The sequence below is a fragment of the Clupea harengus genome, chromosome 22 (genome assembly GCF_900700415.2).
Source record: "Clupea harengus chromosome 22, Ch_v2.0.2, whole genome shotgun sequence".
NCBI lineage: Eukaryota > Metazoa > Chordata > Actinopteri > Clupeiformes > Clupeidae > Clupea > Clupea harengus.
The window spans coordinates 13284955-13297235 of NC_045173.1; the positions used below are offsets into that span (position 1 = coordinate 13284955).

At 45.1% G+C, this 12281-nt stretch overlaps 1 protein-coding gene across 1 annotated transcript; it reads left to right on the top strand.

Moving 5' to 3' along the window:
- Positions 1–5026: 5026 nt before the first annotated feature.
- LOC105889411 (C2 calcium-dependent domain-containing protein 4C) lies at positions 5027–8934 on the top strand. Its single transcript, XM_012815248.3, has 2 exons — positions 5027–5400; positions 6617–8934. Exons 1-2 carry the CDS (start codon positions 5347–5349, stop codon positions 7925–7927), a joined length of 1365 nt encoding a protein of 454 aa, XP_012670702.2. The 5' UTR covers positions 5027–5346; the 3' UTR covers positions 7928–8934.
- Positions 8935–12281: the final 3347 nt, after the last annotated feature.

Below are 12281 nucleotides of genomic sequence, written 5' to 3' on the forward strand. Positions count from 1 at the left end.
TCCTTTTTGTTTGTGCGATTTTGTCCTCCTGATGTTTTGTTTCATCTTTTTAGATGATGAATGCGTGGCATTCTTTTTTTCCTCTCCTCCTTCCTCTTTTTTTCTGCTGTGTTTTCCATACTGCGTGTTTTCTGGCCTGTGTTGATATGCCCCCTGCGCCCCTACTCTCCCTGTGTGTGTGTGTGTGTGTGTGTGTGTGCGCGCCGTGTGTGTGTGTACCTTTCACTGCTGAGGCGCTGCTGGTTAGGGGCATCTCTGCGTTTACAAGAACAGACCCAGATTAGGAGCGTGGAACTGCCTGGAGCTTCTGAATGCACCCTGACACGAGCCAGAGCCAACCCAGCATCAGCTACTGTCTGGGGTAACTACAGGCCAGCCACAAACAACACCAAACTGCAACAACTGCACAGATTACTAGCGGAAGGCTGAGGGAAGTGGGGCAAACCTTAGGCCTTGTCGGAGCTCTTTGATCTCTCATTCTCTTTCGGAAGGAGTCTTGCTCACAATAGCAGCCCAGCATTTTGAGAGTGGAAAATGATTAAGCATCTGGAGCCTGCACGGAGCGCTTGCAGACCTCTCCACGAACCCCTAGTCAGAAAATACAAACCCCACTAATTTGCTGAAATTGCCTCAACAATCATGGGGTGAACTGATGCAAAAGAACTTTGTTAGAGCAGAGTGTTATTTGTGTGTGTGTGCATGTGTACCCTACCCCCCCCTCCCCCCCACATTGAAGAATTGATTGGTCAAGCCTGACTCCTGCTGGAGTATGAGGAGTGTTGTGTTGGGTCTGAAGAGCTTCACACTTAAAACAGAAATTATGGCTTACGGTCGGGGTTTGAGCTACTGACAAGAAGTTGGGTTTTATGTTTTACATTTTTTTTATTTTTCAGATTGTGTCTGGCCGAGAAGATATTGGTTTGGGTGGGGTAGGATGAGTTAAGTTCATGTTTTGCTTTAATCATTGTTACTCTTTATAAATTAGTGTGCTAATTTTGTTTTTCCTGAGTCGTGGAGGTCAGACAGGTATCTCTCAATAATAGATGGACAAATAGCAAAACAAAAAAAACGGAAATGCAGACCGTTTTATCTATTTGATTGAATTCCAGTTTAAAATGGATTTATAAACAAATGATGTACCCATAGTGTTTTTTATCCTATTGAGAATTAATTTAATGTGTGTGTGTGTGTGTGTGTAGGTTTCATGCTAGCAGGTGGTGAGGCTTTTTACAGTGACCATGATGGACACGATAGTTTTCCGGGGTGTTTCCTGAATCTTTATTCGCAGGTGATTGTGTATGGTAATATGAGTCACTGATGGCATCAACTTTTGAAAGCTATTTTTTTACCTTCTCCTGCCTGCTAGTCTTTATAATTGGTTGCAGGGTGAGGGGTGTTGTCCACCCCTCCCCAGGAACCACGGACAGTATACTTGGGGGGGAGATGTTTGCGAGTGTTAAGGGCTGAAGAATGAACTGCTGACACTCGAATGACAATTTTTTTTTTTTTTTTTTTTTTTTTTTTTTTTTTTTTTTTTTTTTTTTCTCGGACATTGGATTTAGTACAGGAGAGCTGGTAGTATCACAGTGTGAGAACAAGCTCTCTATGCCCTCATCCCCCTCCCCGCATCAGAGAGACTAGTGTTGGCTACTTGAGCTTATTTGTGTCCTGTTTGGAGCAAACCTGTTTTTCAACTCAGGACACTCTAAGAAAACACAAACACAGAAAAAAAAAATGTTTATGCTTTAAAAGAACACCGCCACGGCTCCCAGTCATGTTTCACTTTTAACGTTTACAGCTTCTCACTCTTGCTGAAGTGCACGTGGAAGTTATGGGCGCTCCTTTAAGGTTTTTTTTTTAATGGTTTGTTGGCCTATTTAAATGAAAATAAAGGACTTTATTAGAAAATGTTTTCCTTCAAGTGTTTTCTTATAAGTGTCGTATATTTTTTTTGGGGGGGGGGGCTGCTTTAGGCAGTTTAGAGGATTCCAGAATGTGTCTGCTGAAGCTTTTCTGATTAAAAGTACTTGAACCATGTAGAATTTGGACCTCTTTGGGATGCATTCAGCTTGGAATGGGCTTTAAATACAGCTTTGCCATTTTGTTTGGAATATGCACTGATGTCTTGTTTTAAAGACATTTTTGTAAGGTATGAGGCATTCATGGTTCTTTGTGTATTCATGTCTAACTGAAATATGATCAGTTTTGTATGTATTCATGTGTAACTGAAATCTTGCTTATACATCAGTTTATTTTTTAAATCCTAGCAGCAAAAGCTGACGTTTAGGAGCCATGTAGACTTGGTCTGGTGCAGTTGACTGTGAATGGTAGGTCTACTTCAAAAATGGCTGATAAGTACTTCTCATTATCACCAGCAGAGAGCAATGGTGTCCCAGAGACGAGGTTTCTGTTGCAGACCATAGTAGGCCTATATACCACAACGGTAATGGGTGACAACGTCGACAGATGGCTGAATTTCATCTGTTGTTAAACATTTATTGAAAGCTCAGAACAGGACGCATTAACTTTATCTGAAATTTGTCTTAAATATTGGCAGGCAACGGTCTCCGATTGTGCATGTGTACGTCCGTCTTGCGCTCTCTACAGTCACCAAATTGGCAACAGAACCATGGAGATAGACTAGTGTATTTAAACCAAAGCCGACTTTCCCTTAACACTGCTATATAGTGACAACCTTGCCTTATTAAAGTGTGCCTTCAGTTTGGCAGTCCAGGTAGGCTATTCAACCACATCTCAATCCTCCCCACACTTCATGCATCAGGACCATTAAAAAGGGTAAATCTGATTGTTTTAAAATTGATTTCCACAAATCTGTAAGCAACAATCTGATTGGGAATGAGGAAAATAGCCTCTTCCTTTACATTTTTTAATAGCCATCACTGTCCTAATACGAACAGACAAAAAGCCTGTAATAGTGGAGGGAAACTTTGAAATGAGAAAGTCTTCTGCGGGTTTCTACCACTGTTGTCTTAACTTTTTTTTCGGCGAACATTAGTGTCAGTTACACCCTCTTGAAACGCTCTGAGTCTGGAGACCTGACCTAACCTGCTCTTCCCCTCTCTACATGACCTGCGTCCTCGAGCATAATGGAGGCTTTTGTTGACTTGAGATTACTACGAAGTTTGTGTTAACTCGCCCAGTCGCGGACTCCTTCTCACACACCGACCTCTCGGTGTCTCATCAAGCCGGAACAGCTCCGCCCTGTGTACTGAGTCGAAGGGGTGTTCTAGAATTACCGAACAGTGATCTGAGAAGTGTGGTGTCTCAGTCATGAGGAATTATCCTTTAGGTTTGGTATGTCAGTCAGTGCACAAGTGCAGCAGGCGTCGGTTTGTCAAGTAGCCTACTGGGGAGGAAAGGGGGACTTCACGGCCATGAGCAGCAGACAGGCACAAGGGAGAAAATAACTTGTTGCCAAATGTCAGAGGAAAAAAACCGCAGCCGCTAGGTTGCCGTGGAAACGGCGGTGCGCTCCGGGCTTTCTTCATTTCTCCTCTGCCTCTCCGCGTTCCACGTTTCAGTGAAGAGCGAAGCCCTCACGCAAACGCAATTTGGTCTGACTTTGTTTCATAAGTTATTTTGGTTTGAGTGTTGCTGTGCTTGCTCTAATAGGTCCAACTAGCCCACCTTGCCCGGAACACTTCGACTAGGGCTCCCGTGCAACCACCGCAGCCCCCTCTGCAGGACAGAAATGAATTTAATAAGTTAATTGGATGACCAAGTGCTAGTGTTGAAGGCCACTGTTCAGTTTCTTGAAGGTTGTGCGACCACTTTAAATAAACATTTGTTCGGAAACCTCAGACATTGTGTTGATAGCTGTTAGATCGAAAAAAGATCCTTGTGCCTTATATCGTAATTAACGTTTGTTTCTCCGAACACGTTCAATGTCGTTAATGTCTATTTTCCAAAATGTTCTTGGATCGGATGATTTGTCATGTCAGCCAACGTAGTTAATTGTTACTGGCTTGCTCATAAACTGCTCCTAAACGACTCGATTGTGTTCTTATTAATGGTTTTAATGCATAGGCTACACATCACGACTGACTTTCACACCAACGTGCATCATAATATGAAGACATTTCCTCAGCATTCGTGTTTAGGTATTTGTTTCATGCTACAAAAGATGCGTTCAGATACATGCTAAGCAAATACGCACAGAAAACAAAACCTATGCCGGAAGAAATGTGCGCAGGCGCACCGCCATGGTAATTTAATGCGTTCTCCAGAGTGTTCACGTTGGCAGCCTGGGAAATTAGAAAAGATGAGTTCATCTGGCCGTCCTAACTGCAGTAATGTGCCGCTTCTCTCTAGGCAATTAGTTAATTGCATTTTAATGTTATGCAGAGAGGGAAAGAGAGAGAGAGAGAGAGCAGTCGTAACCATAAACTAAATCCAGGAAAACCAGTTGGCCAAATGAGGACAGGTGAACAGGCCGCAGTTCATGTGGAAAACGACGTAGCTTATGTTCTAGAACAGACCTAGGGGCAATCATGTTAAAAAGGCCACAAATAGGGTATTTGAATAAGCTAGGGCAAATATTTGCGATGACGGGACAGCTTGCCAAGAGCGAGGTGATTGCAGGCTGGTTATTGCTTGAGGTTTGAGCAAGACGAAAATGTATTTTGGCATTGCGGTCCCCGTCATACGTAGGCGCACGTTATAGTCTCTCTGGCAGCGAGACGCGCGTTGTTGCATTTTCCTGCCCAAACAAGACTTTCCAGCTTTCGGAGAGAAGAATGAGTCACTGGGTCACCATATTTCAAGTTTCCAAGGAGACCGACAGTTAGGTCTTAGAGCAGTGCATTAAACGTAATTAGCCAACACAATCCCCTACAGTCACGGACACGATCTAGTGCATTTGTGTTGTCTGTTAAGCCAACAAAACTTAATGAGACAAGGCAAGTCGATAAGTTGTCAAAATAGTTTACCATCTGCCTTGATAGAAATGCAACTTGATATAAGTGTTTTGCCAACGCACCTTTAACTGACTTTAACTATGGTTACCTTCTCGTTTTCTCTTTTCAGTTTTTGCACACCTTTGATGTCAGAGTGTCATTTGTGAGCAGTGGGACCAAAACGGTGCATCAGTTTAACATATAAACTCCCTTGTTTTGCTGTTTCATCGTGGTCGTAAAAACGAGAATTACTTATGGGGATGCGCACGGATATCTCCTATTGGCTGTCTTAAGTAAACACCGCGCGCAGGGGGCTGGGGATATAAACGTGAAGTAGGCTTTCTCCTCCGACCACCGTTCGCGTTCCTGTCTAGGATTAAAGCAACAGCGGAGAGGTGGTGACACTGAAGGAGTCTGCCCACAGAAATCCATGCGAAATCTGTTGTTTTTTCCTGTTTGGACCAAACACAATTTCTGCTTTACAGTAAGTTTTGCGTTAGACAAATCAACAGGTGTGCTCGCTAAAAAACAGAGATGTACGAGAAGTTTGGCAGATGAAAGTATTACGGACTACTGTATACATTAGCTCATTTTAGTATTGCATCAGTATTATGATACTCACGATTTCTTAAATATATACAACTGGTAATTGATAAAAGGTGACATGTCAACTTAATTTTGTTTTGTTAGTCTCCTACTTGCTTTCTCAATAATTTCATTCGTCTAGAACTTCTATTGTGATTCATTCTTCGGACTTCACAAGTTCGGGCTTTTACAATGAGGTTTTAGCTGCTTTTAGCTGCTTTTATGGGGAGTATTTCCCTGTGGATGAGACAGAGCTGTGGGGAACCAGATATGTAACTGTTTGTATAACACGGCGGAGCACCTCTCGTCTCTGTCCACTCCCATGGCAAATACTGCGCAGAGGATTTTCTGTGGAGAACATGAGATTGGGGTGCGATAGAAACCAAACCCTTTCTTGTGGAATAGTATGTTAAGTTTAAGAATCATTAAGAACAATATAAAGGCTATAAGAACAATATATATACTATCTCTCTCTCTCTCTCTCTCTCTCTCTCTCTCTCTCTATATATATATATTAATATATATATATATATATATATATATATATATATTATAGCATTTCAGAGGCACAGCAAAAACATTTTTTTTTGGGGGCAATTTTGCTGTGCCTCTGAAATGCTATAATGAGACATTGCTTTGAGGGTTATTACATTTATGCCATCATTCCCACCAGTGAAATGAAAACGCCTGAGGAATATACAAATATGTCGGTGAAGCTGAACTTCTCTGTTCTTTTGAATTTCTCATGGTGCAACTGAATCGATTAACTGCTCCTCCCGCAGATAAAAATAGGCTATAATTTACAAGTTGCATGGCAAAGTCCATTTGATCCAATAATCATTTATTCATATTAGTTGCTCATCCCGGACAGAATTATAAAGCAACATACCAATATTTTAAATAAAATCACACACTATGTAGCTCGATTCCAAATCTAAGGATAAATCAATTAGATTTAAAAAAAAAAATTACAAAGCTCAACAGGTCTTTGTGTTGCCATAGCAGCTGATTATGTTTCCCAGGCAACTGTCAGACTGACCCTAAGAGCACACAGAAGTCCTAATTAACTGATGTAATTAATCAATGAGCTGATCGATGTGTCTGGGCACCCTTAGGTCTCCGAGGCTCTGAACCCCATGTGGCTCCTGGAGAAGATCCGTGGCTCAGTCGAGAGTCACGCGGGGAGGCAATCGCAGTCCACCGAGCGCCAGGACAAGTCGGCGGCACCATATAGCAACGTGCTGACGCCTGACAAGATCCCAGTCTTCTTTATCCCGCCCAAGCTGGTGTGCTGCCCACCCGAGGTGGAGACCCCCGAGGTGCAGCCTCGCAACGCTGGGCTGCGACCCTCCGCCTCAGAACAGGTAATCTGCAGCAAGACGCCCAAGGGTAGCCCACGGAGCCCGCGCCTCCTCAACCGGCTCACCGGAGACACCAAGAACCTCCTGAAGGCGGCCAACCGCCACATCATCCAGGTGGAGAGTGCAGATGAGCTGGCATCCACCGATGGCGGGGACCTCACTACCAACGCGGACCCCCACTCCCAGACAGCCATGTCGCTGCCCTATGTCCCCAAGGCGCAGACGTCATACGGCTTCACCACGCTGATGGAGAGCCCACACACCCGCCGCAAGGAGTCGCTCTTCCACAGCGACCCCACCAGCCCGCTCACATCGCCCAACATGCAGCGTCGCTCGGCGGGGCAGGGCACGCACCTTGACCCTAGTGACTGTGGGGGGGCAGGCGGCCACGGCCACAACCCATACCGGTACTTCAGCGGGGGTGAGAGCGACACATGCTCATCTGCCGACTCGTCGCCATTCAACTCTCCGCTGCTGTCACGTTCTGCCTCGCTGCTCAAGATGTTCACACAGGATGCCACGGCCAAGGTGGCGCGTGCCAAGCGCTCCTTTGCCCGCCACAGCTCGCTCTCCACCGACGAGTGTAGCTCTGTGGAGACCAGCCCCAATGTGCCGCGACGCTTTCGGTGCCCACCCTCGCCGGCCTTTGGCGTCCGCAAAGCCGGCGGCGGGCCTTCAGAGAGGACGACGCAGCACACCGTCAACCTGCACAAGGGCGGCACCCTGCGGCTCTGCACGGACTACGACATCGAGGCAGCACGGCTGCGGGTTCGCCTGCTGGCTGCCGAAGACCTGTATGACCAGCACGTGGACGTGAAGAGCATAAACTGCTGCGTGACGCTGTACCTGCACCCCGGAAAGCTCCAGAAGCAGCGCAGTACCATCATCAAGAACAGCCGCAACCCTGTCTTCAATGAGGACTTCTTCTTCGATGCGCTGCCCGTCAGCCAGGTGAAAAGCCTAGCCATCAAGATGAAGGTGGTCAACAAGGGCACCAGCCTCAAGAGGGACGTTCTGCTGGGGGAACGTGCGGTTCCACTCAGGGAGCTGCTGGCAGGACTCTAGGGTTCTAGCATCAGTCGCTGCTACTGCCAGGAAAGGCTGACAAAGAGAGAAAGAGACAGAGAGAGAGAGCAAAGGAGAGAGAAGAGGACCAACTTGGGCCATATGTGTGTAAGATTGGTTTGGTTCTGTGTACCTTTGTAAATGTGTGTGTGTGTGTGTGTGTGTGTGTGTGTGTGTGTCTGTGTGTGTGTCTGTCTGTCTGTCTGTCTGTCTGTCTGTCTGTCTGTCTGTCTGTCTGTCTGTCTGTCTGTCTGTGAAAAATAGAAAGTTGCTTTCATTTCATTTGATCTTTTAATGATGCTACGGTGCTTCTCTGATAATCGGCTGAACGCCTTTCATCTGAGCGCCGCAGCTGAACGGGGAGATCAGAGATTGCTGCAGAAGCTTTTGTCTGATGTTGAGGGGGAAACCTAGGAGCTGCTGCTGTGCTGAAAGGGGCCGTGTGTGTGGCACCTGGACAACTGGTGACTGCTGGGGAGCTCATCTGGCTTTTCTTGATAACTGGGGAATGGAGAGGGAGCTCATCGCCGAAAGGTGTGCAGCGTCAGATGGAGAACTTGGAGAAAGAATGACAACACTCTCCGTTTGCCTCTTCTTTCTCTCACACACAGTCTCTCTCTCTCTCTCTTGCTCTCTCTCTCCTAATCTCTGTTTGTCTCACTCCCTCTCTCCCGCGTTCCTTTTTTCTGCTCACTCTGCGGCCAATTCCCTCCCTCCTGTGCGTGATTATTGCTTCTGTGTTCCCTAAGTCTCATTCAGGCAATCGCTGAATGCAGAGAAAAATGCAGCTGTCTCCCTGAACTGATTGAAAACAGTGGTTTTTGATGCCATTTATTGTGGGAAAAAGGGGACTTTGAAGCCCCACAATCCCACATGCAGATGCATGCTTCACTTGTCTCAGCAGCTAACTTGAGAAACTGAAAAACCGCGGCACTTCAGTATCACTGTGTAGCCAGATTTTGCCGTCATCTCCCCGACTCCAACCCCACCCCCACCCCCCACCCCCCACCCCCCAACACACACACACACCACCTACAGACACACACACTCTTTGTTGCCTATCACATTATCATGCTCAGTCAAAAAAATGTATTTTGTAATTCTTTAATTTGATTATTGTATTTATAGATTGACAAAGAATTGTGTAAAAAATGAGTATTATATTATATTATATTAGCATGTAGCTAAAATTTGTTAAATTTTGTATTCCTGTGTTTCTGTAAGCTGTATGAAACACGTAATGTATCGACGTAAGTCTAGGCACATTGACTGCTGGAAAAAAATGTTGTACTTAATTATATGCACGTGTGTGTGGGCATTAGAATGCATGTGTTTTTACACGTATGTGTGTGTGTTGTATGTGTGTTTTGATAGCATGTGTTTGTTTACAAGGCTCGTGGTGATTCTGCTGAATGTTGCTGTCACTTGGTCTTCTCGGTTTTTTTAACACATAGGATTCAGTTCTCCCTGCATTACCGGGCTCTAAAGTTCTAAAGTGGGTTCTCCACTAGATCCACTGTGATATTGGTTGACCTGTACAGTTCCTGGTGTAAACTCTCGCAAGCTGGGAAGGTTGTTTGAGGACATAAGAGTCTATGTTAAACGAAGGAGAGTACTGAAGCACATAGATTAAAAGCCCAGTGACTTTTTTCTATTTTCTTTAGCTCCGGCTGCAGCTGTTAGCTTCTGTGAGATATGGGCTCAAACTTCACAGGGCTGTTTGGCTTTTGGAGTTGCTAGCAAAAGTCAATGGCAAACAAAGATGGCCACCTGCAGTGTTTCCATGTGGATTCCATGAGTGTTGTTTTTCTCTTTTGTCTCTGACTACATATCTTGTGATTGGTTATTTGGCAAAGCATAAATCACTGACATTGTGACATCAGCATCTATTGCCACAAAATACGACAGGTCTTCCTGTAGGCTCCGACTTTAAACTCATACCGTTGAGATGAAATGCCTAAAAACATGACCTTTGTACCATGTACCCACTGTTCATCTGATGAATGATTGCATTGTGTGGATATTGTTAGTTTGGAGTATACTGGTAAGCTTACTGAATCACTAAGCCCTGATGGCTTAAGCATTTTCACTTTAAAAAAAGGAAATTGCTTTAAGTGGGCATTTAATATCGGAAGAGGTAGCTAAATGGATAGGAAAGAGACTTTTTAAATTGATCCATAGAGGTGCTCCCCCCACCACTGTTAAATGCTAACTGAAAATAAAACGAGTAAATTGGTTATTTTATATTTGTACAAGCAGACCTCTGACATTCAGTGATAAACACTCACCAGCAGAAGCAAGTGGAAAAGACCTTTTCACCCAAAGTGTTTGTGTGAGATGAGGTGTGTGTTTGTGTGTGTGTGTGATTGTGCGTGCGTGTGTGTGTGTCTGTGGTGAGTGTGTGTGTGTTTGGGGGGAAGCGCGGCTTGGGAGTGATTTTGACCTTGTGCCATTCGCTGCACTGACAGGGCTTGTGGGTGTTTCAGTCTGCAATCAATCCTCGGTCCCTCTCTGCCCCTGTGTGCACACACACTCCAAACAGGTCAGCTGTGTTCACTGCACACAAGATTAGTGGACACATACACACACACACACACACACACACACACACACACACACACATCAGAACACTCACATGTGTACAAACACACACACAGACAGTGTGTGATCTGGACAGACTGTTGCTTATTGTTTCCTGGCCTATTGGTGCATTGATTGAGGCTCATTTCACTCCTATTTATAGCACTCATTTACAAGAGACAAAGTGCAGGTATTAAACGCCCCTGAGATAGCCACCACAGAGCGAGGAGCGAACCCTCCTGCCCAATCCCCTCCGCCTTAAAAGCCCTGTATTTACACCTGGGGAGAGAGACTGGCAGACAAGAGACGAGAGAGCTACCTGAATGAAAGATAGAATCTGCTTCTTCATTGGGAGTGAGGTGAAACACCCTGTCTATGGTTCGGGTGATGGGGTTGAGTATATGGAGGGTAAAAGATTGTCTATGGTTGGGGAGGGGGAGAGGGGCTTGTGTAGGTGGAAGGTGGACGACCCTGTCTATTGTTTGCCGGCTGGAGGAGGTGGGGGGGCATGAGTGGGTGGGCGTGTAGAGTGTTTGGGGGGGGGGGGGGTCAGAGCGGTAAGGAAAGAGATGAGGATACAAATTGATATCCATTTCAATATCCATGTCGCCAATGAGACTGGAGTGTGTGTGTGCGTGCGTGCGCGCGCGTGTGTGTGTGTGTGTGTGTGTGCGTGTGTGTGTGAGTGCCAAATCTAGGCAGGTCATCAGAAATGAAGTGCCTATCCAATGTACTTGATGCCAGTTTGCTTCCCCAGAGTACCCACACATAGAGACACATGGTCCAGATCTCTGTTCTCATGTAAATAGGATTAATGGGGGGGGCTTTTGTTTTATCTGGGTTTTTGTTCTTTCCATTTATCGGTGGTTTTATTTTATTTCTTTATTTTTTTTCGTTCTTAACAGTGCCTGTTTTTGGATTAGCAAATAGTTGTGTCAATGTGCCTGGAGTCTTGTGTTAACGCTCCTTCTGACAGTCATTTTCACTCTTCCTAAAGAGAGGAAATTGATTTTAACTGGTGATGGTATTATTTTTTTATGTTTTTAAACCAACCGTTGAGAAGTGTTTTTCTTTTTCGGGTGGCATTCATTAACTTTATAACCCATGAAATAATCTCTTGTATTGGATTTGCATTGCCAGTGTCTGTCCCACTGAAACATGGTATTGACTTGTCTGTTTTGGAACCTGAATCAATAAACTACGGTGTTAATGACAGAGGGCCTTTCTCATTCTTGTGGTGGTTGAGGGTCTTCGATCGACTACTGGCAGTCATGTCTTTGCTATTGATTGCAAACCAGTTATGTTTTTTTTCCTCTCTCTTGGTCTGGCTGCCCTTTCATGAGGTTCACCTTTTCAAGAAGCACCGAGTGTGCTCACATTGTAGATAACACCAGTGTCTATCTCTGCGCACCTCTCCTCTCCTCTCGTCTCTGTGCTCTAGTGTCTTGCTGCTCCAACCTCCCAGGGTATCTCGTCTCATTCCCCCTCCTTTCAGTACTTCTATCCAATTCAATTCAATTAAACTTAATTCAATTCTATCCAGCGCATTCTTCTACTTCCTCTATTCAGTCATCCCTCTCTCTTGTTGTCTCTCTTTCCTTCATTCCTCTGCTTCTTCTCCTCCTTTGCCACATTCTTCCTTTCTTCACCTTAAGCTTCCTATGGCTGCTCTGTAATTGTCCTGGATTTAGAGGTAGAAATTAACCTGTAAGTGTATGCCTCAAACTCCTCTTCCTCTCTCATCTATCTGTCTCTTATTACCACTGTCTCGCTG

Bases quoted from the DNA above. Each gene is read 5' to 3' on its own strand.
- LOC105889411 (XM_012815248.3), top strand. From the start codon at position 5,347: ATGCGAAATCTGTTGTTTTTTCCTGTTTGGACCAAACACAATTTCTGC. The intron at 5,401-6,616 runs GTAAGTTTTGCG...GGGCACCCTTAG, and splicing joins AACACAATTTCTGCTTTACA to GTCTCCGAGGCTCTGAACCC.